General features: G+C 37.6%; 1 protein-coding gene across 1 annotated transcript in view; it reads right to left on the bottom strand.

The window, feature by feature from the left end:
- Nucleotides 1-2,900: 2,900 nt before the first annotated feature.
- Nucleotides 2,901-25,187, bottom strand: part of metap1d (methionyl aminopeptidase type 1D (mitochondrial)) — a 133,125-nt gene continuing 110,838 nt past the window's right edge. Inside the window, exons 7-10 of the mRNA XM_059966647.1 lie at nucleotides 18,385-18,482; nucleotides 6,179-6,226; nucleotides 3,588-3,666; nucleotides 2,901-3,440 (exon numbers count right to left, since the gene is read on the bottom strand). Coding sequence (XP_059822630.1) covers nucleotides 3,356-3,440; nucleotides 3,588-3,666; nucleotides 6,179-6,226; nucleotides 18,385-18,482 — 310 coding nt within the window. The 3' untranslated portion in view covers nucleotides 2,901-3,355. The remainder of the gene's footprint in view (nucleotides 3,441-3,587; nucleotides 3,667-6,178; nucleotides 6,227-18,384; nucleotides 18,483-25,187) is intronic.

Raw genomic sequence — 25,187 nt, 5'->3', positions numbered from 1 at the left:
ATATTTGTACTGTAGGCATGTTCAACATCCTTTGCTGCCAATGTAGCTTGTTTGGGTGTACTTTGTCTACAGAGACTGGAAATGTGTAAAAGGCATCCATTTAAGAGTTTACAGGCCGAAATGTGTTTTCTTTTGCAAACGAGTCTCACCAAAATTATACATTATTTGTAAAAAGAACATATTTTAATATAACTCGTTCTTGAGAGATTAAGTTATAGAACACACTTTAACAAGGAAAAGCAATGACATCTATCACATTTATTGGATTATACGTTACATAAAACTATTAAACCACAACAGATAACGCACGAAGTTGTTCTGTATTTTGAAGCAATTTTAGACATGATACAGTTTGTCTTGAATTTACAACCGTTTATTAATTATGTGTGACAATTATGATGGGGGAGTAAAAGGGAATAATTTTGCCTAGAGAGAACAAAACATGACTGCAGATATTGCGGTATTAATTATAAATACGTAATTCTCGCATTGATTTCAAGAAGCCTGTCTCCGAATCTATTGCTAACTAAAGACAGAAATATCTCGGCACCTGTTCCTGATGAAATTTACACCACGAACAGTTCAGTTGTCGATTTGGTTCAGTTCCTTTAATATTTAAAATGAACAGAGACATTTTTATCTAAAGATCTTGTAAACAGGCAGAATTAATCTGTTCTGAAAACCACTCGGGGCTGACGTGACAATCTTACTTAATTCTTCCGACGTGTGTATGATTGTGTCCAGATGCCACACGAATCCCAACAGTACTACTACCTGTTTTCATCAGTTTTTTTTAAAAGCTGAGAACTATCCGAAGTTTGACGAAACATGTACATTTGAGAACTGTCTGAGCTCCGCTGTCGTACACATACATGACTTGCCTTTACCCCGCGTTAAAACGGAACAATTAATATCGAATCACAATCGTTTTAAAATACCAGTTAATCAAACCGTTGTTCAACATCAAAAGTATGTTTGATATAGGATCGGTCGCAATGTTTGCATTTTCACATGTATAAACAAAACACGATCTAACTTATGCTATCGTTGAGCACTTAAGCTTAGCTTATTTGAAAACATCTAGACGCAATGTATCAGTCTGATTGACTAACTGCACACGCGTACTAAATTAATAATTTAATTACACGCACAATTAAAGTGACAAATCTCTTTTCTGCAAATTTCTGCTTTTACGACTAATTAACTTGAACCATGCCCCATACCAAAAAAGTTAAATATGAAAACAGCAATCTTATAAGAATAATGCGGATTTATTTTAACAATCATTCATTATCCCCCTCCATCAATAAACACACACCCCAATTTTACATATGGCTCAACCCTGAAGATTTTTAAAAACATTGGTGAATATCAATCTGCAAATAAAATACAATTTTGATGATTGGGCAAAACGGCCAAATAATTCTATACAAAGCGTTATTTTTCTGCTTGAAAGAGTCACACTTCCACTTCTCAATGTGTAATAACGACGTCCACTAACGATGAGAACGCTTTTTGTGGTATACTATTAGAAGCATTACAAAGTAATATAGCTTTCATCTTCAGCATATCCCTCCCCTCACCCGATGTGACGACTTAATTTGTATAAATTCTGTTTTGCTGATAATAGATTTTCACAAAATCTGGGGGTGAGGGGGCGAATCGCCGTTTGCTTTAGAGTTTAAACACACATTTTACCATTCATTACAGATTGCATGAATTTTTACGGTACATTTGTATTTTAATAATTTTCATTATTTCAATTTTTATAATAGGCAAACACTTGTAATCACCTTGAGGGCCAATGACTTTCTATTGCAGAAAAACAACTAGAAGCCCTTGTGCCGGTTGACTAACTTAAACAAAAAAAAACAATTGATTGAAGAACAAAACACCATCCTTGGTCACATCACTGGAAAAAAATGCCGTCTGGACTCTTATTAATTCAGACAGAAGGGAAACGGATATTCAAAAATACAAATATGCTAAAACTTGGCTAATCAAACAATCTTGGCTAAGCCATAAGGAATTCCCGAAATAGATATTACATTGAAAATAATTTTAAAAATCTGAACAATCGCAAGCAATAAGTGGGATTTGTGATCACGTCTTACTTTCCCAAACATACGAACTATACTTTTACATTCTCAGGAAGTTCACAGATATGGTAAATTTCCCAATAACATTATGTAGGTAAACATAAACATTCCAAGTATCACAAGGAACAGGCCAGACCGAGTATAATAATGTTCACGACAAAAGTATAGCCTTACCATCTGGTATCTCTGGTACCGCCACTCCACTGTGCGTCCATGACTATTTACATTATAGTACATCTTTATTCCAAGATACAAGCCTTACATTTCTATAGCGGACGCGTGAAACGCAGTAATGGTGATAATCCAACATCAGCATGAGACATTAGAAATCCCGTCGTAAATTATATGTAATAATGTGCGGTGGAGACAATTTGAGAATAAAGAGTAAACTACGTTTTTGACATTACCAGTGCACATGTGTTCCCTGGAAACAGGCATCTTGATATGAAGAATGGACGATCAATTATGAGAATATTACATAGATACAAACTTATCAAGTAAGACATTCCGTGGCATCTTTAAAAGTTTAAACATTATTCCTTCATACATAAACAATGTCAACTATTTGAAACATTTGAGGTGTATAAAACTACAGCAACTATTCCTTCACAAGCTGTACAATTTTTTATAATTCATGTTTTAATTGGTAATGATGTGATCTGCGGACAAAACAGTTAAAATTCTGATTAATGAAATGGTTTACAATTTGTTGGTTAACCTGTAGACACCAGCATGGGTGACGTTTTCAATAAAATGTTATTCCTATCGTGATCAATTCAACAAAGTCATATTTCAATGGCATAAAAGCAAAATGAACTCAATTCTTTATTTCAGCGCATACAGAAGTTCGACTTTCTCTTTGAAATAATTATCGAATTCAAACGTCAATAAGAAGTTTCTTTTTATATACCGGAGTATTCCTACTACCAGATAATTTAGATTAACATCCTTTTCAAAGGTTTTGGAAGCTCCGTGAAACATTACCGTTATCTTGACTAGATGCAGATTTGGGTTCAACGACGTTTAAGGCAGCGTTAACTGGATTATCATGTTCAAATATATTTTAAAAAGCAGTAATCTTTACATTTCAAGAACCATGCTTATAGATAAAAAGTCAAAGCGCGGGAAATTTCCAATATAGTGAAATTCGACCTGGTTTCAATGATCTTCGGCGGTGTTACCACCAGTGCGGCCTTGAAACGCTCTCCAAAGAAAGTCCTTTTATTGCATTGGATGCATCAATCCGTTTCTCCTGTTTAACTCTGATCTTCCTGCGGCAATTCGGTTAGAATTTCTGCTCCTTCTGAGGTTATTACTACAGTGTGCTCAAACTGTGCTGACCTAAAAGATAACGTTTACGTAAATGCATAAATTATTTGGGAAATAATATATCAAAGTATCTTTTAGAAGATGATTATTGGTATCAAAAACTGGTGGTATTAAACATAACTTCCGAAATAGAATAAATTAAAGCATCATTATTTGCACCTCAGATTATCGGTAGAGACAGCAGTCCACCCATCTTGTAGGATTCTAAATTCTGGAGATCCTTCCATCAAAATTGGCTCTGTAATTTAAATGATAAATACAAGGAGAGTTAGACATCGATCACAGGAACCTGAGCTCCTAATGCCAGAAATACTTCCCTTTCTTAACGTACACATAATTAAGCAGGGAAATCAGAACTTTAAAGGATGAAATTACTGGTGAATTGGAAGAAGCTAAGACACCAAGAAATTGGGACTGGAAGGGATATGAAAATCAAATAGTCAAGTCAGTTACATGCAAAAGCTTCTTCACTGAGAGCTGGATATGTGTGTGATATAATCCATCAGTCTAAGTTCAAGGAACACAAATATTAGTGTTTTCAAGACATTAAGTGACTTTTTTCACCATCATTAAATGTCTAATTCAGATCCAGAATTAATTTTAAAACTTTGCACTAATGCTGCTGGAATACAAAGCAAAGCGATATAACTTTCTCAGCCACATGTCTGAATTGAAACTCATTTTAAGGCACATCAATCACATTACAACAGTTACTGGTGGTGCACTTGATGTGACGGTTTCAGCTTAGCCAAACTACCTACACAGTTTTATCTGTAACTGAAAAGAGAGAAACTGCAGATGCTGAAATCTAATACAAACATGAAAAAGCTGGAGATACTCAGTTGGTCAGGCAGCATCTGTGATAATAATTCACTGACCTGAAACACTATCTCTGTTTCTCTATCCACAGATACAGCCCAACTTTCTAATTACTTCCAACACTTGCTTTTAAAATCTAATTGGATGGTTGGATAGGAAAGAAAAGCACTTGCAATGAAGAACAGAACGAGGCCATTCAGTCCTTCGAGCTTCACTGTCCTTCAATGAGACAATTTTGCATGCTGGCTTCACCACTTGCAGAAATATTTTCCACTCTATTGTCTTTATTAACTCCTTTAACTTAAACAGCTCAATTAGCACCCCTAACCTTTACCTCAAAGGGAGTCCAATTGAAAAGTGATCCCTTCCTCATTCGTCAGCATTTGTGTTTTGACAAAGATGTTTATTACTTTGCTATTTGTTCATCACTATAATATTTCAATAAATGGGCCTGAGAAACTGAATAAAACAAATATTAAACCACTTACTCTAGTCAATAGGACAGTATAACCAGAAACATTACCTCAGCAGTACTCAATCCAACAAAATACATTGACAGGATAGTTAGAATAAAACCTATCACACACAATTTAGTATAAAAAACTAGAAACATAGAAAACCTACAGCACAATACAAACCCTTCAGCCTGCAATGCTGTAGCAAACATGTACTTTAGAAATTATCTAGGGTTACCCATAGCCCTCTATTTTTCTAAGCTTCATGTACCTGCCCAGGAGTCTCTTAAAAGACCCTGTCGTATCCACTTCCACCACTATTGCCAGCAGCCCATTCCACGCACACACCGCTCTCTCTGTAAAAAACTTATCCCTGACATCTCCTCTGTACATACTTCCAAGCACAAATGGAAAATTTAATTCAGTCTTTAATCAGAACTTAAGAGATAGAAGCAGTAGTCATTTGTCCCTTCACGTCTATTTTCTCATTCAGTAAGAGCAAGAATTATCTTTAACTTCAATGCTGCTTTCCTGCACTAATCCCATATCCAATATTTTTTTAAATACCGAAGAAGAAAATTAACCTGTGAGTTGAATATAGTGACTGAACTGCTCTAATAATCTTGGGTTGAGAATTCCAAAGATTCACTACTTGCTGACTGAAAAACTTATTTTCAGCTCTGTCTTGAATGATGGACCCCTTATTTTCAGACAGATTCCTTATTGTAGACCAACCAGCCAGGACAAACATCAAATCAATGTGTAACCCGTCAAAACCCATAAGAATGTTCCATGTTTCAATGATATTATTCTCAGTCTTCCATACTCTGAAGTATAAGCTCAGTCTATTTAATCTCTCTTCATATTATAAATCCACCATCCCAGGAATCAAATTCATGAACCTTTGCTGCACTCCCTCTAACAAAATTATATCCTTCCTCAAGTAAGCAGACTTACAATATTCCAGATGCAGTCTCACTGGGGGCTTTCATAATTGGAGCAAGATGTCTCTAACCCTATACAATTCCTCTTGCAATAAAGGCCAACATATTATTTGCCTTCCTAATTGCTTGCTGTATCTGCATGTTAACTTTCAGTGATTTATGAACATGGACAGCCTAATTCCTCTGAGCACCAAAACCTTTCAATGTCTCACCTCTAAAATATACTCTGCCTTTTTTATTTTACCTGCAAACTGGATGATGTTACTTTTTGACATTATATTCCATCTGCCATGTCCTTGCCTATTCATTTTCTTGACTACATCCCCCAAAGCCTCTCTGCATCCTCACTTTTCATCTTGATTTTGCTTTTGCAATATTAAGGCAGAGCAATCTTATTTTATATGGAGCTTACTTACCATGTCAGTTATTTCATCTGAAAATTCATATTTTAAGTTTAGCTTTTCAATCAAATGACCTTTGGAAGTGTATTTTAAGCATTGAAAAGTCCATCAATTGTGATGACAATACTTACCAATAGTAAATGTCATTCCCTCTTCCATCAGCAGATCATTTGTATTTGCTATTATAATGACAGAAACAATTTTTGAGTTTCATTTGATTACCTAAGATAAATATCTAACAACCAGACATGGTATACAGTGATGACAGTTCTTACATGTAGTTATTTAACAATTTATTTACATATACTTTGTAATTAATCAAAATCTTTAAGAAAATCTGAACAATTCAATTTGTCTTTAAATGTGCATAAGCCACATATTCTGCTTAAAACTGAATAGCAGAAACACTTAGACCACAACAATGTCTTTGTCGTGTAAAGCACAGATAAATTTCAATCTGTAATCATTTCTCTTGGTTGACTAAAGTACAGGGCAAAGAGCACAGATTACTATACTCATTATTACTAGTTTCTTACTGCAGTTTCTGGAAAAAGAGGGCAAAACTGGATCAAAGGTAGGATATTCAGAAACAAGCATGGAAAGCAGGCAAATGAATGTGGAAGTTAGAGACAACACATTTGAGCAAAAAGAAGCCTGAGAGAATTTAATTGTTTGTACTTTGATGCTAATGGTCTGGAAAATGAAGGTAAGGGCACAGAAGCAAATGCAGAATTATGGCATGATGAGGAGAAAAAGTGGTATCTTAATATTCCTGGTTACAAGGTTTTCATATAAGGTACAGGGAGGGACCAAGAAGTCTGTGTGTGTTGGAAGGGGGTGTGGGGAGAGAAAGAGTTCCAGTAATATTAGTTAAGGAAACAGTTTGAACTGTAAGGAGAAATTACATGAGGCCGCATAGTTTGAAACGGGGAAAAGTACATTGCTAGAAGTGTATTAAATGCCTCAAAGAATTTCAGGGAAATATAGAGCAAGCATGGAGGGAAATTTCTGAGAAATGCCAAAGTAACGTAGTCAGAAACCTTAACCCTAATACAACTGGGTCATTAACCAAGAAAAGGAGAATACTTGTACAGTATTCATGAGAAAATTTTAAGTTGTATATTGCAATCTCAGAAAAAGAATAAATGACTGCCTTAGAACCCAAGTGGAATGGATGGTAGTGGGAGAACCTATTAGAAGTTGTGGTCATACGTTAATTAAACTTAAAAAAGGACAAATGTAGATCAAGTCCTAGCTGATGGAGCCTGCTTATAACAGATAATCAGGCTCATCAGCTCAACTTCCATGTTGACCAAGTTGCCTGCTGAAGCTGATCCCTGAATTGCCTGTGTTTAGCCCATACCCCCACCTCCAAACCTTTTCTATTCAAGTAGCTGTCCAAATGTCTTTTAAACGTTGTAACTGTACCTATTCCTACCACTTCCTCTGGTAGTTTGTCCCACATACCCACTATCCTCTGTGTGAAAAAGTTGTCTCTCAGGTCCCCTTTAAATGTTTTCCCTCTCTCTTTCAATCTATGCCCTTTATTTTTAGAATTCCCTAGCCAGTTAAAAGGACCTTATCTTTGTCCTTCATGATTTTTAAAAAATTCTATAAGGTCACTTCTCAGCCTCCTATACCTATCCAATTAACTTATTTGAACTTTTGAGTCGGTATGGGTAGCACATTTACTGTGATCTACATAGACTTTTGGATGGTTCACTACATGCTAAATTGCTTCTCCTTATAACTCAAGCCCTCCAGTTCCGGCAATATCCTTGTGAATTGTTTCAGCATAGCTAATAGTTTCTGCTTATGTTCCATAGCTAGGCATCCAGAATTGCCCACAGTGTAGTCTCACCAATATCTTGTGCAGTTGTAACATGATCTTCTAATCTTTTTTGATTACAGGCATGGTGCCAGAAGAATGGAAGATTGTTAACTTAGTTTGTTTAGAGAAAGGAGAAAGGAATAAATTAGCTATAGATCAGGATTAGAGAGAGATTGGAAAGGCTGGGATTGGTTTCCCTGGAGTGAAGCAGACTGCGGGGTGACCTGATAACAGTATATAAAATTATGAAAGTCACAGGTAGGATAGATAAGCAGAATCTTTCCTCCATAACAGGGATAACTAAGAGCACATAGATTTAAGGTGAGAGGAAGGAGTTTTAAAGGAAATCTAAGGAAGATTTACATATAGGGAGTTGTAGATACCTTGAACTCACTGTCTGATATGGTGAAATCAGATATAATCCATATGTTTATAAGGCATATAGTCAGGCAATTGAATACTTTTTAAAACATTTATTGGGTTACAGGTCCTTCTCACCCTTCTAGCCACACCACGCAGCAACCCCTGAATTAACCACAGCCTAATCACGGGACAATTTACAATGACCAATTTATCTACCAACCAGTGTGTCCTTGAGCTGTGGGAGGAAACCAGAGCACCTGGAGGAAACCCATCCAGTCTTGGGGAGAATGTACAAACTCCTTATAGATGGCAACAGGAATTGAACCCATGTTGCTGATACTGTAAAGTGTTGTGCTAACCACTACCTTACCATGCCCTAAAGAAGCACTGATGGACGCAAGCAGGCAACAAGGTTGATATTGACAGGCAAAGTGCCCATTTCTGTGCTGTATTGCTCTATGACTGATGTGGGTCGGCCTAATTTCAGTGGTGAGAAAATTACAGGAAAACATTCTCAGAGGCTGCATAAATCAGAATTTAGAGAAATACAAATAATCTGGCACAAGCCATACTGGTTTGTTAAGGTATCTAATTAACTGATTTGAACATCTGATACGGTATGAGTAGCACATTTACTGTGATCTACATAGACTTTGGCATGGTTCACCACATGCTACATTGATCAGAAAAGTCAAAGCCCTCATAGTTCAAAAGAAAGTGAGTAGTTGGATTTAAACTTGGCAGCAGGAGAAGGCAAAGTGGAATTGTCATTGGATTTCAGTGATCAAAGGACTGCAGGCACTGGAGCTCCACAGGAGTCAGTATGGCGGCTCCTGTCCTTGGTGAGATATATTAGAGATTTTGATTTAAATGCAGGGGCCATGATTAAGTTGTCTGCTGATGGTACTGAAATGAATAGTGTTATGAGGAAAAAGGTTCCAGGATGCTGGTGGATACCAGTTAACTGGAGTAAACATAAACGTGGCAAATGGAATACAACCTAGAGAAGTGTTAAGGTAATGCATTTAGTAAGGCCGACAACACACACTAAGTGAAGGGCAGTGTGCTAATGGAATCTTGCAGTGAAAGTCTGCAGGTGCCTTAAGGTTGCACGAGAGGTGGCTTAGCTGGAAAATTTAGTGCCATCAGCTGAGTTGAAGTACAAGAGACCATGCTAGAACAATACAAAAAAGACTGATTAGGCCAGTTAAATAGTGTACTGATTGGTCATCAGAAAACAGGAAATTAAAGAAAATGAGTTATGAGGACACTTCCAGGATTAGTGGATCACGGATATGCAGAGTGACTGACTAGTCTGGGATTGCTTTTGGTACAGAGGACACTGACAGGAGATTTAATTGAAATATGAGAATCTACATAGCATGAACAGGTAAATCCTTTTCCATTGGTGAGGAGCTAGAATGATAACAATTTAAGAAAAGGTTAAAGGAATGCTATAGGAAATGCTGTCACTCAAGGAGTAGTAGAGGTCTCAAATTCACTTTCTGCAAGGAGAAGAGAAGCAGACTCATTCATCATTTGAAACATACTGAAGAGCATTGAAGAGCTCTAACTGAGGGCTACTGACCAAGAACTGGGAAACAGCTGCTTTTCTGAACAACGTGGACATGATAGACCTTCTGTGATACAAATTTCTATGACTCAATAACATTCATTAACACAGCATGTGGTCATTGTTTGGAATGTATTGTGCCAAGGGATAGTAAAAGGACATTCAATAGTAACTCATGAAAAGGAATTAGTGAGATGTGACATAGCTGGAGCATTGTGGCGAAAGAGCAAGGAAGTGGCAGTTGCTGGATAGCTCTTTCAATGAGTCAACACAGGCACAATGGGCTGAATGGCCTCCATTTGAATTACTAAAGCATATAATTCTATACAAACCAAAAGTTAGCCTCAATTTTGAATTTCCCTTCATTCAATGTTGTGCACTCTAATTATTGCCAGTTTATTGAATCGCAGCAAAGCCAAACCAGCTAATATCCCTGGCATCACTAAACAGGTGTAGGCAAGAGTTAAATATTGTGCAAGATTGTTGATGGTTGAGCTAGTCACAGCATTTTATAAAACTTATCAAAATATTTATTCCGATCACTGATAAAAGAAGTTAGACGCAGAAGTATCCAGAGGGAATTTCTGATTTATACTGGATTGGATGATCTGATTTGGTTACATATGTATTTGCTGCAACTGAGATGCTCAGTAACCCTCAGCTAAGCAGGGAATTTTTGACCTATGTTCTGAGGAAAAATCTGCCAGGATTTCTACTGCTAGTAATTACTGAGTGATTCATAACAGTAATGATTCCATGCAGACTTTACTTGATGGCAAGATAGAGCTAAACTGTGACCCCTTCATTGTTCAACGGCCCTGCCAAAGTGAGAACCCACATGAATAACTGAGTGAGGTAATGGAGCATGCATGGGACTAGATCCCAGCAGTTAACAGCTTTAAGATTGGAGAGGGGAGAAAGCTAACAAAAAAATACAAAAAAAAAATCAATTATGTTGAAAGCAAAGCCATCCAATGAATCAAAGGATTAGAAACTATTACAATAAGAAATCTCTAAATTCCTGTCACCCTGTATGGATGCAAAGAGCAGCCACATAAATCGGTGGTGGTGCATTTATCACATTTAAATTCCAGAGGCCACTACAGTCTGGTGAGATCTACTTTTGACAGTATATGTAGTTTTCCGAAACTTCTTACTGCAATAACTTATGATCCCTTGATTCAATCTGATGTTGCAGTTAACATCATTTTTTGTGCCACATTTCTTTCCTTCTCTTAATATGATGCAGTTATTTCCCAGCACGTCAAATTTAGGGAGCCATAGGGAGGGAGACAAGTAAGCCGAAGAGAAAATCAATTTTATGTTTAAGGAACACAGAAATATATGGCATCACATTTTCTACATAACTTGTCAAATCTTCAGTGGAGTCTAATGTTATACTTGGAAAATAATCACATATAAGGAACATCAATTATAAGTATTTCTTGTCTATTAACAAACTGAATTTGGGAGCTCAATAATCTGGTCAACTTCACGTAATATCAATGAAGAGGGAAAAAGTTAAAGCTGATCAGAAATAAAGGAACCTTATCTTCAAAGTTAATTAGATAAATTATATTTTTGCACAGACTATCAGCAAATCAAATGTAATACAGAGAAGTATATAGTGTTACACTGGAAGAAAATAATGACTAACATCTCATCTCCATAAATCAACCACAGCAGATTCAAGACAAAAGGAATCTACAATTAGGTGGATTTCACCATCAGTATGTCCAGTCATTCCACAGCAGTATTTAACACTGAAAACAGACTGGTGACCTACACTGGGAAATCAATAGAATATGAAATGGAGAATGTCACACTGAAAATCTAAAATCTTTGGTCAGAACATAACTCAATTACAATTTTGGTCATGGAGACACAAAGGAAGCATTGAAGTCTGGAAGTGGTGCGGAAAAGAGCCATAAGGTTGATCCCAGTGTCAGAAAATGAGTTATGAGAAAAGAAAGGAGAAATGCCTTGAAATGTGATAATTAAAAGAGAAGCTTGCTAATGTACATACTAGTAAATAGAACAGAAAGCTAATTATGGAACACTACTTTGTAAAACCATGAAAAAGAGCTCAAATTAGTGAAATGTAAATCCGAGACTAGTGGAAAATCTGCCCATGAAGATCAAAGAAAAAACATAGAAGAATTGTGACAAAAACTCTAGAATCTAAGTAAAAATGATGGGACTAACACTTTTTTAAAATGGAGAACCTAAGATGGACTGTGTACCCATCTTTTGAGATTTAACAGTGTATACCAACATAGAGACCTCAGTTATTGTATAAAATAGGAAACTCACATATTGCACAAAAACACGCAAGTCTGGAAATTACTGTATATAATTACTCTTGAAACACTCAACAAATACATTATACCATAGCTAACAAAATATGTATTCACAGTCAGACACTGTGATCAGGACAACATGATATATGAGTGCCAATTTGCAATTTAGTAGTTTTATATTACAAAATTGGCACCAATGCAAATTTGGCACTTCATGTAATAAAATCAACATAAACATTTTCAAATAAGAAAATACATTACACCATTGACTTCTACACCAATCAGAAAATATAAATATCTGATCTGTTTGCATGTCCAAGTTCTTTAAACCATTTGAAATTATTTCAACAATTTGAGGTAACAAAACAGGAAATAATTCTTCAAGTTTTGTTGGCTGAATCTGTAAAATTGTCTGATTAAAACAGTCTGATTAACTGCTGATTAAAAAAAAAGGAACACTGTTGAGATTTTAGCAAATGATACAGCTTATGCCAAAGAAGCTACACTGGAATTATAACTGGCCTTACCGAGAATGAATCTATTCTGTTCAAGGCTGGCCACCACATTAAAGGAAGAAGAATAAACCACCACAATACAGAGAAACCTAGTTGGTCCATATATCATAAGAGTAAATTCTTGATCTAACCATGCACAATTGTAAAAATAGTTGCCATCTTGTATCTTTACCATTTAAAGAGTAAGAGGACTGTAAAAGTTCCAAAAGTCTCAGAGGAGCACAAATTATATTGAACAAGATTCCTCCATGGTCCACAAATATAAAGGACATTTACGTTTCGGAGGGTTACAGAAGAACAATAAAACTTAGACAAATGATTACTGGTGGATTGCTGATCAAGAAAACAGAAGATGAATTATTACAGTAAAATGGATAAAAGACATTTAGACTAGAAAATCACAGTAAGATTTGCAACAGACTAAACAAGACTGTGCTCAAGATATAAGCAAGCAACTATATAACCTCTGGATTAATTATTATAAACCACCATTCAATTAAAATGCATATTGCTGAAAGTAAAAATTCTAATTCACATCACTGAGTCATACAGTAAACATGAAATACACAACCTTATTCTATTTAGTTAAATGAAGCAAAAACAGAGAATTCGGAAGGAGAAACCTTGTACCTAAAAAAGACTGAGCAATACTTATCCGAAATTTCAAGATCCAGAAATTTACGAAATCCAAAATTCTTTTTGGGTGTTGACAGGATGTCACAAATGGAAAATCCCACAAGGCTTTGGGAGGATTCCCAAGTAATGCACAAATCTCTGCCCACACAGACAGTTCTGAGAAGTGACCTCACAGAAGTTAATGAAAAATAGAAGAACACTGCAAAAAGCGAAAAATTAAGGTCTTGATTGTGTATTGAAAGAGTGAATTCATCAGAGTGAACATATGCCCCTCAATGGTATGCTGATTGTAAAACAAGCAAAGATCTATCATGACAAACTGAAAATTGAAGGTAATTGTGAATATTCAAAAGGGTGGTTGCAGAAATTTAAGAAAAGACAAGGCATTACATTTTTAAACATTTGTGGTGATAAGCATCTGCTGATCATGAAGTAGCAGTGAAATTCATTAAGAGTTTGCCAAGATTGTCACCGATGGAAATCTAACATGCCAAACGTGTCAGTACATATGTGTAATGAACAAGTGTAAGACATAGACTGCTTATCAGTAGCATATAAATTCAGAGTTGGGAAAGATGACAATGCCAAACAGCCACTGATTGTCCACCTGGGTGGCCAAGTTACCAGTGATAGCTTACCTTTCTGATGGTTCAATGTATACATTATTATTTCATGCACAAAATTATTAAAATATTATATAAAACAACCTTCAGGGTATTTGTATAAGCTATATATGCAATGTAAATAGCTTCATGTTTAGATGTGGATCACATCCCTAAAGTATTTCATTATATATATGCAAATATTCCAACATCCAAAAAAAATTCTGAAATCCGAAACACTTCCGGCCCCAAGCATTTCGGATAAGGAGTGCTCAACCTGGTATTATATTTTGGATCCAGTCTTAAAAACTGTTCAGCACTTCTTCTCAGTTATGAAATGAAAATATCTATAGCAGTATTGAAAGTCTTAAACAAAAAGTGGGTGGGATTACTTAATTACTGTAGGTGTTCTACTTTTCTACATTCTTACACTATTATTCACTGCAATGTAAGGTACACAATCATAAATCTCGAGGCATATATTTAATATAGCTTCAGAGCAAAATAATGACAAGTTTGAATAAGATGCCATGTGGTAACAGAAGCACTTGTGTAGATTTGGGGATAGGAGGGAACCCATTTTTTTAAAAAAAGAAATTTATCTTCCACAGTATAACCTTGAAACTGTGAAAACTACACAAACTTACAACAAAAAATTCATCACTACTCAGTGCATGGATGCAGAGTTTTCCCTTAGTAACACCTTCAAGCATGAATTACTGCTATCTGCTGGCTGTGGTTATAAGCATATTGTATTATGTATTAAAAGATACATATTATAATGCGCAAAATTATTCTTCACCAATCATGGAAACAACATACAGTAAAGATTTGGATATACATGTAACCTTGTGGGCAGGACTTGTATTTAAAGGATAACTTGCCAGGAAAACATCTTTGAACATTCTACACTGAGAGGTTCTTCAAGTGACAAATCTGCCCACAAGCTGCCAAGAGGGTGTATTGCCTTTTTCTGATAAATGTAAAATCTGAGCCAAACAAGGAAGACTTACTTGATTTTTTTCATAGAATTTTCCATTGAGAAAAATGATTTACAGAATGACAGTCATGAAAGACAAACCTTTAAAGCAGGCAACCTGCTTTCCTAGTCATTTTATAACATATCAAAAATTTAAAACGTAATTATCATATTATCAATTATTTTAATAGTTAATAATCTGCAAAACATTAGTTCTTGTCTCATATTTCTTTGCAGTGTAATTGGCAACTGTGTCTGTTGTCTACACCTGTTTGGAATCACCTCATAAATCTCTCCACCTCTCCTTATTTAGAACATAGATCTTTGATTAAACATTAGCTCTCTTTGTCCTGGATGTCATCTTCTTATAAGGATCCATTTAAATTTTGCTTGAGAAAATTTTGCTCAAATTTTCCTTGAGTATTTAAGAAGATTTCAATCATGCTAAAGATAACAAATAAATGTAAATTGTTGTTTTAAATATGCTTATTTAATCTTCTAGTACTTCCAACAGATTTTTGTTACAAGAACACAATAGTAACCTTAACTCTGCCCCCCTCCCTGTCTCTCACCCTACCATTTCAGTTTGACAAACATGCTAGTTTTACTCCTGAGATTAAGATTCATGATTTGAGCTTTGATATACTGTCTTTACAAATGTCTGAGAGTTCAGCACTCTAGAATGCTACTCTTTTGTCCTTCAGCAATACTTGCAATAGCAGTCAAAATGTTTTTCTTTGATCCTCTTCTTTGTCCGTACACACACTGTAGGAAGCTTAGTGCCCTTTCATGCTGTTATTTCACCCTGGTTGGTGCCTGCATATGTGTTAAGTTTGCCAAACATAAAAACCTACCCTCAAAAGAATGTGCACTGGAAATTTGAAATGCAAATTTACAGAAAATAAGTGATGAGAGAAAAAGGAGGGAAATGATTTCAAAAGGAAAAGAAAATAAAAGGAGAAAGAAAAATGAACACACAAGACATACACAACTACAGACATGGATGATGTATACAGAATGTGACAAATATAGATCAGAGACATACAAAAAGATTGACAGATATCCAGAAAGAAATAAGCAGGAAGTTCAAAGCCCAGAGAAGTGACCCAAAATTATTTTGGCAGTGGCTGTAAACATCAGAGGCAAACACAGTTGCAGGATAAAAAGGCTCAGTGAAAATATAATACAGCAGAAAAGGATAAAAACAATACAGTTTTATATTTTCAATTTCCAAGATAAAGTTGTTGCTGGTAAGAAATTTTATTGTTGAAGTTCAGTTGCGTTTGAGAAAGTGAGGGTGAACTACCACTTTCAAACACCACAGTCCTCTGGCGAAGATATTGCTGGGATGGGAGTTCCAGGTAATATATTTCCAGGACACAATGGTGTGTGCTGTGTAAGGGACCATGAACCTAAGTTCTTGTTATTCCTGGTAGCAGAGGTCACAAATTTGGAGGTTGCTGTTGGAACTGCCAAATTGAGTAAGTGCAGTGGATGGGATAAAATGCAGCCACTGTGTGTTGGTAGTGGGTGGAATTATTGAATGCTTAGATGTGAAACCAGTCAAGCACGTTGCTTTGTTAAAGGCAGTGTTAAGTTTCTTGCACATTTTTGGAGCTTCACTCATCCAGACAAGTGGTCAGTATTGTATCACACTCCCAGCTTGCACTGGATGGAAAGTGGAAAGGGGGTTATCAGAAAGTGAGCCAGAGTAGAAAAGCCAATCTCTTGCTTGCCCTTGTAGCCAAACTTTTTATGAGGCTGGTCCAGTTCAGGTTCTAGTCAATGGTGATATTCCACAATACCGACAGTGGATATTTGGTGATGGCAAGGTTATTGAACTGAAGCAAGCCTATCATGTTGAGATGATTATTTCCTAGCATGTCTGCAGCATTAATTTTACTTGCCACTTTTCAGCACCAGTCTGAATGTTGTCTGAATTTTCCTTTCTGCAGGTGTGTGTGCTTCATTTGCCGAGATGCAATTGAAATTGAGTATTATTGCAATCATTAGCAAATATCCTCATTTTCAACACAAGTGAATCCGCAGATGCTGGAAATCCAGAGCAACGCTTACAAGATGTTGGAGAAACTCAGCGGGCCAGGTACCATCTATGGAAATGAATAAACAGTTGATGTTTTGGGCCGAGACCTTTCATCAGTCCTGAAATCTTCCCCTCCTTGATGCTCACTGAATTTAATTTTACCACTACTCAAATGCTACACTCCATCAAAAGCTGCCTTAATATCAAATGCAGTCTCTTGCATCTCATCTTTAGATGTCAGCTCTTTGCTGCACCTTTTTCCAAGACTATGATGAGATCTGAAGCAATCCTGCAAAATCTGAACTGGGTATTGGTAAGCAGATTATTGGTGAGCAAGTGATATGTTATAGTAATATCACCTCCATTGCTTAGCTTATTATTAAGAGTTGACTGATTCAATAGCAATTAACAAAATTGCACATCCCACATTTTGTAAACAGGACAATTTTCCACATTGTTGAATAGATGACAGTGTTTTAATTATCCAGGAACAGCTTGCCTAGATGCCCAACTAGTTCTGGAGTGCATATCTTCAGCACTACAGCTAGGATGTCCAAAGGCTTGTCCAGGGCTCACAGCCAGTTCTTATTATCACAACAGTGAATTGCTTAGCTGAAGAAGGAAACATATGCTTCATCCTGTTACCACTGCAAGCAAATGGATGGTTAAAAAATGTTCATTTTTATCATTAGCACTTACAGTATTGTACAAAAGTCATAGGCAGATGTAAAAAATTCTGTAAAGCGAAGATGCTTTCAAAATAATGAAATGGAAGGTTTCTAAATATCAAAAACATTACAAGAAAGAGCAGTAAACAGCAAAAAAAATCAAATCAATATTTGGCTTTGCCACCCTTTGCCTTTAAAATTGCATCAATTCTCTTAGGTACACTGTTGTGCAGTTCTAAAAGAAAATCAGTTGATAAGTTGTCCCAAGCAACTTAGAGGACGTGTCACAGTCCTTCTGCAGACTTTGGCTGTCTCACTTGCTTCTGTCTCTCCCAGACAGCCTCAATGATGTAGAGGCCACACCATCTGAAAACTCTAGGGTGCCTAAGACTTTTGCATTCTACTGTACATGCTAGGTTCCATCATTGTTGAGGATGGAGATGTTCATGCATAGAGCCTTATCGTCCTTAATTGGTTATTGTCATTCACAACTACTGTAGATGTAACAGAACTACATAGCTATGATCTATTCCGCTGGGCATGTTATTGCTTGGCTCTGTTTATTGCATGTTGATTTTTAAATGGAGCATGCATTTAGTCCTGTGTTGCAGCTGCACCATGTTTAAGTATGGTTGATACTGCTTCTAGCATGCCCACCTGCACACCTCAAAACACCAAGGCTTATCTTAGAGTGTCGGAACTGCCAACCATTAATTTGCAGATTTTGCTGGCAATTAATAATAAAGAGAAACATTTTGATTAAAAAACTTTTACAAGTAGTTAAGTAAATGTTATTGAACTTGAGCAATCAAAGTGAAAAACTTACCATGATGCCAAATTTCAGGATGTCCATGAAAATACGAGCCTATCCCATGGCCAATGAAATAAGGACAAACTTGCAATCCACTGGAATGCGCTATCTCGCTATAAATACAACAAAAGAAAGAAATCAAATTTTATAGATTAGCATAGAAACCCGGAAGACAATACAACAGCTTTTGTGAATTATTTTTTACAGGTTCTCTCTTCTTGCTGCGTTTTAGGGAAAAATAAAATCAATCTTTATCAGTACCACTTTTTCTTGATTTGTTCTTCATTTTGGTAGGGGAAGGGCATCAAATAATTCCAATTTCATCTTGCTGAATGCCTAGAAATAGCCGGTCTATTTATTTTCTGGGAAATCCAAGAGCATCATTATTGACAAAAGTAGGTCAACCTAACTGATGATGTTCTAGTTTATAACAATGATTAATAGTTGAATATCTGAGATACGTAAAGGAGCATTTATTAATACCTCTTCCATGAAAAATAATTGATGGAAATTATTAGCCTGTCATGTCATTCTACTTAGTTCATGAATGTACTGCCTTGGGATTTACAAGAACAAGTTGGTGTTCAACATTCTGAGTGGAAATACAGTATGAAGCCGCTTTCTGGATTGCAATGAACTTTTAAAAATCTGCTGTATTATAAAGTTTCAACACCATTCATGACCCTTAAGTAAAAAAGCAGTCCATGTTTGCATGCAACAAATTTCAGTAATTGATAACTGGCAAGAAGCATTTATACTAGATATTGGACCTCCTATTAGGCAATGAGACAAGCGCAGGTGAGAGAAGTGTATGAAGGGGAACATTTTGGATTTAGTGATCTTAATTACATTAGTTTCAAGATAACTATGGAAAAGGATATGACTTGCACAGTTTTGAGATTCTAAATGGAAGGAAAGACAGTTTTGATGCTATCAGAGAAGATCTGACAGGTGTGGCAGCAAAAGTGGAAAGCCTTCAAAAGTGAAATATTGAGAGAACAGAGTTTGTGTGTTCCTCTTCGAATGAAAAGCAAATCTAATAGGTTTAAGGAATCTTGGATTTTTGAAGAAGTAAGTGCATAAGGGTATTGGCAGCAAAGAACAAATGGCACACTTGAAGATTATAAGAGATGCAAGAGAACATTTATGTGGGAAATCAGGAGGGCTAAAAGGTGTGAGGTTGCTCTGGCAGACAAGGTGAAGAAAAATCCCGAGGGCTTCTACAGATACTTTAAGAGCAAAAGGATGGCAAAGGAGAAAATTAAAGATCACTGTGGTTATCTATGCATGGTGGCATAAGAGATCAGGGAGATCTTACTCGGGAGATGGACAGAGTCTACAGAACTGAGGCAAAACAGTAGTGTGTGCAGGTTACAGAAGAGAAGATGCCCAGGGCATGACAGGATGTCCCTTGACCTCGTGGGAGGCTAATGCAGCTATCTTTAATGTCCTTAACCATAGCAGAGGAGCCAGAGGACTGAAGGACAGGTAATGTTGTTCCTTTGTTCAAGAAAGGCTTTAAGAATAAGCCAGAAAATTATAGGCTGGTGAGCCTGACGTCAGTAGTGGGTAAACTACTGGAAGATATTCTAAGGGACAGAATATACAAGTGTTTGGATAGACATGGCCTCACTAGGGATAGTCAACATAGCTTTGTTCACGGTAGGTCATGTCTAACAAAGCTTATTAGAGTTTTTTGAAGAGGTTATCAGAAAGGCAGTGGATGCTATCTACATGAAGCTTAACAAGGCTTTTGATAAAATCCTATATGGGAGGCTGTTCAGGAAGGTTCAGTTGCTCAGCATTCAGGATGAAGTAGTCAACTGGATTCAACGTCGGCTTACTGGGAGAAGCCAATGAGCAGCAGTAGATTGCTGCCTCTCTGACTACTGAGGATCAGTGCTAGGTCTGTTGCTGTTTGTCATCTCTCTCAATGATCTGGATGACAATGTAGTAAACCGGATCTGCAAATTTGCAGATGATACCAAGATTAAGGGCATAGTAGACAATGTTTAAGGCTACTAAAACTTGCAGTGGGATCTGGGCCAGTTTGAAACATGGGTTGAAACATAACCGATGAAATTCAATGCAGATAATTGTAAGGTGTTGCACTTCAAGAGCACCAATCAGGATAGGACTTACACAGTGAATGGTAGGGCACTGAGGAGTGTGGTAGAACAAAGAGAACTGGGAATACAGATCCATAATTCCTTGACAGTGATGTCATAGGTCAATAGGGTCATAAAAAGAGCTTTTGGTACATTAGCCTTCACAGTACTGAGGAGGGAGCTGGGATGTTATGTTGAAATTGTATAAGACATTGGTGAGGCTTAATTTAGAGTATTGTGTACAGTTCTGTTTACCTACTTACATGAAAAATATCGTTAAGATTGAAAGAGTTCAGAGAAAATTTACGAGGATGTTTCCAGGACTTTAAAATGTGAGTTATACGGAAAGATTGAATAGGTTAGATCTTTATTCCCTGGAGCACAAGAGAATGAGGGGAGATTTGATAGCGGTATATAAAATTATGAGGGGTATAGATAGAGTAAATGCAAGTAGCCTTTTTCCACTGAGGTTGGGTGAGACTAGAGCTAGAGGTCATTTGATAAGAGTGAAAGTTGAAATATTTTATGGGAACCTAAGAGGGAGCTTCTTCTCTCAGAGGGTGGTGCAAGGGCAAAACAAGTTGCCAGTGGAAGTGGTGGACATGGGTTCAATTGGTACATTTAAGAGAAGTTTTGATAGCTACGTGGATGGGATGAGTATGGAGGATCATAGTCCAGGTGTGGGTTGAAAGAACTGGACAGAATAACAGTTTGGCAAGAATGAGGTGGGCCGAAGGGCCTGATTCTCTGTTGTACTCTATGGCTCTTTATCCTTCTGACTTGGAAGCAATGGAGGAGATCAAACATAGAAATGTAGAAAAACCTGCAGCACAATACAGGCCCTTCGGCCCACAAAACTGTGCTGAACATGTCCCTACCTTAGAAATTACCAAGGGTTACCCATAGTCCTCTATCTTTCTACTTGTACCTATGTACCTATGTACTTGTTCCATGTACCTATCCAGGAGTCTCTTAAAAGACCCTATCATATCCGCCTCCACCACCGTCGCTGGCAGTTCATTCCACACACTCACCACTCTGCGTGAAAAACTTGCCCCTGACATCTCCTCTGTACCTACTTCCACGCACTTTAAAACTGTGCCCTCTCATGCCAGACATTTCAGCCCTGGGAAAAATCCTCTGACTATCAATGTATCTCATCATCTTGTACACCTCTATCAGGTCACCTCTCATCCTCCTTCGCTCCAAGGAGAAAAGGCAGAGTTCACTCAACCTATTCTCATAAGGCATGTTCCCCAATCCAGGCAACATCCTTGTAAATCTCCTCTGCACCCTTTCTATGGTTTCCACATCCTTCCAATAGTGAGGGGACCACAACTGAGCACAGAACTCCAAGTGGGGTCTGACCAAGGTCCTATGTAGCTGCAACATTACCTCTCGGCTCCTAAACTCAATCCCAGAATTGATGAAGGCCAATGCACTGTATGCCTTCTTAACCACACAGTCAACCTATGCAGCAGCTTTGAGTGTCCAATGGACTTAGACCCCAAGATCCCTCTGATCCTCCACACTGCCAAGAGTCTTACCATTAATACTATATTCTGCCATCATATTTGACCTACCAAAATGAACCGTCTCACACTTATCTGGGTTGAACTCCACCTGCCACTTCTAAGCCCAGTTTTGTATCCTATCAATGTCCTGCTGTAACCTCTGACAGACCTCCAAACTATCCACAACACCCCCAACCTTTGTGTCATCAGAAAATTTACTAACCATCCCTCCACTTCCTCATCCAGGTCATTTATAAAAATCACGAAGAGAAGGGGTCCCAGAACAGATCCCTGAGGCACACCACTGGTCACCGACCTCCATGCAGAATATGACCCATCTACAACCACTCTTTGCCTCCTGTGGGCAAGCCAATTCTGGATCCCCAAAGCAATGTCCCCTTGGATCCTGAGCCTTCTTACTTTCTCAATAAGCCTTGCATGGGGTACCTTATCAAATGTCTTGCTGATATCCAGAATCAAGATGGACTCTAATCCAGCCTTGGAAAAATCCTAGTTTATCTTCCAGTGATTCCATGCCATGGTCAGAGTGGTCACAAATCTCTGAAAAGGTGAAACTAGAAGAAGTAAACCATAAGATATAGGAGCAGAATTAGGCCATTTAGCCCATCGAGTCTACACCACCATTTCATCATGGTTGATCCAATTTCACTCTCAGTTCAAATCTCCTGCCTTCTCCCCATATCACTTCATGCCTTGCTCAGTAGGGCAAGTTAATTCCAATGAAGACCTCTTCCTGATAAGCCTAAATAGACACTGGTTATTTCTTAGTTTTGCATAAACTTTAGATTCAGTCAATCAAAAGCAGCCTCCCTTAATCTGGCTGCCTCTGAAAATTTTAAACCTACAGATGCAGCAAAGTAGCACATGATCTTAACCAATCACTCCACCACAAATTCACACTCAGTGCAGACTGGTGTCAATCCAGACCTCATCACTACCCCAATACTTCAGTCAGTTTATTATCAAGCATTCTGCTAGATAATGACCCTACAGGAACAATGGGAAATTGTTAGCAAATCTCCCTTTGCTCCAGAACCAAGACTATTTTGATCTCAATCATTATGTTGTAATACATAGATAATGTATACATATGATTGTGGTCTAAGCTCCAAATCATCATCGACTCAGTCAATGATGAAAAAAGGGAATGCACCTCACATTAATATAATTTTCTAATAACATGCTGGCCCCCAACAGTAAAGGCCTATGACAAAACATTGGAAAGCACCTCTCACAAAAGAGATTGATAACGAAATTCACCATTGCTTTTGATGTTCCAGCTAAGCTTTTAATTGAACATGCAACAGAGAATAGTACAGTGCAGCACAGACTCGTGGCTCCACAACGCTATGCAAACGGGGACAGTCAGCATGGCTTTGTGAAGGGCAGATCGTGTCTAATAAGCCTGATAGAGTTCTTTGAGGAGGTGACCAGGCATATAGATGAGGGTAGTGCAGTGGATGTGATCTACATGGATTTTAGTAAGGCATTTGACAAGGTACCACATGGTAGGCTTATTCAGAAAGTCAGAAGGCATGGGATCCAGGGAAGTTTGGCCAGGTGGATTCAGAATTCGCTTGCCTGCAGAAAGCAGAGGGTTGTGGTGGAGGGAGTACATTCGGACTGGAGGGTTGTGACTAGTGGTGTCCCACAAGGATTGGTTCTGGGACCTCTACTTTTCGTGATTTTTATTAACAACCTGGATGTGGGGGTAGAAAGGTGGGTTGGCAAGTTTGGAAATGACACAAAGGTTGGTGGTGTTGTGGATAGTTTAGAGGATTGTCAAAGATTGCAGAGAGACATTGATAGGATGCAGAAGTGGGCTGAGAAGTGGCAGATGGAGTTCAACCCAGAGAAGTGTGAGGTGGAACACTTTGGAAGGACAAACTCCAAGGCAGAGTACAAATTAAATGGCAGGTTACTTGGAAGTGTGGAAGAGCAGAGGGATTTGGGGGTACATGTCCACAGATCCCTGAAAGTTGCCTCACAGGTAGTTAGGGTAGTTAAGAAAGCTTATGAAGTGTTAGCTTTCATAAGTCGAGGGATATACTTTAAGTCGCGGCGTAATGATGCAGCTCTATGAAACTCTGGTTAGGCCACACTTGGAGTACTGGGTCCAGTTCTGGTCGCCTCACTATAGGAAGGACGTGGAAGCATTGGAAAGGGTACAGAGGAGATTTACCAGGATGCTGCCTGGTTTAGAGAGTATGGATTATGATCAGAGATTAAGGAAGCTAGGGCTTTACTCTTTGGAGAGAAGGAGGATGAGAGGAGACATGATAGAGGTATAAAAAATATTAAGAGGAATAGACAGAGTGGACAGCCAGCGCCTCTTCCCCAGGGCACCACTGCTCAATACAAGAGTACATGGCTTGAAGGTAAGGGGTGGAAAGTTCAAGGGGGATATTAGAGGAAGGTATTTTACTCAGAGAGTGGTTGGTGCGTGGAATGCACTGCCTGAGTCAGTGGTGGAGGCAGATACACTAGTGAAATTTAAGAGACTACTAGGCAGGTATATGGAGGAATTTAAGGTGTGGGGGGGTATATGGGAGGTAGGGTTTAAGGGTTGGCACAACACTGTGGGCTGAAGGGCCTGTACTGTGCTGTACTATTCTATGTTCTAAACCTTTTAAGCTACTCTAAGATCCAATCCTGCCCTCTCACAAAGATGGGGATTTGGATGAAAGAAAAATGGAGGGCTATGGGTTGAGTTGGGATGTCCTGAGATCATGGAAAACATAAAATTAAGATTTAAATGTATCTTCCCTTCATTCTTGCCTGCCTATTTTATATTGCGTTTCAAAATTAAAGACATTTATACCAACTTTGCTGATGTACCCAATTTCAGCATCTGACCTCAGTCCACCTGAATTAGGGAACAGAAATTCTCTAAAGTATTCCTTGTCTACCACCAGTCACCGACTAAAAATAAAAATGTACATAGATGTGTGTTTATTGGGAAGCAGATAAAATGGACTGGAATGTGGTACTGTCAAAGTGAAGTTATATGATAATCATTGTGATGTTTGTCATTCAGGATTTTGTAATAATACTTAAAAATGAGTCGCAAAACATAATTCATAGTAGTTGATTCATAGTTTGTCTATCATTAATTCTGATGTGCTTATTTGAAATACCTTTTTCTTTTGTTTTAGGGGAAGTGTTAATACCTTTA

Source organism: Hypanus sabinus, chromosome 4 (genome assembly GCF_030144855.1).
Source record: "Hypanus sabinus isolate sHypSab1 chromosome 4, sHypSab1.hap1, whole genome shotgun sequence".
Taxonomy (NCBI): Eukaryota; Metazoa; Chordata; class Chondrichthyes; order Myliobatiformes; family Dasyatidae; genus Hypanus; species Hypanus sabinus.
The sequence above is the reverse complement of the archived record's forward strand: the minus strand, read 5'-3'. Positions and strand labels throughout refer to the sequence as shown.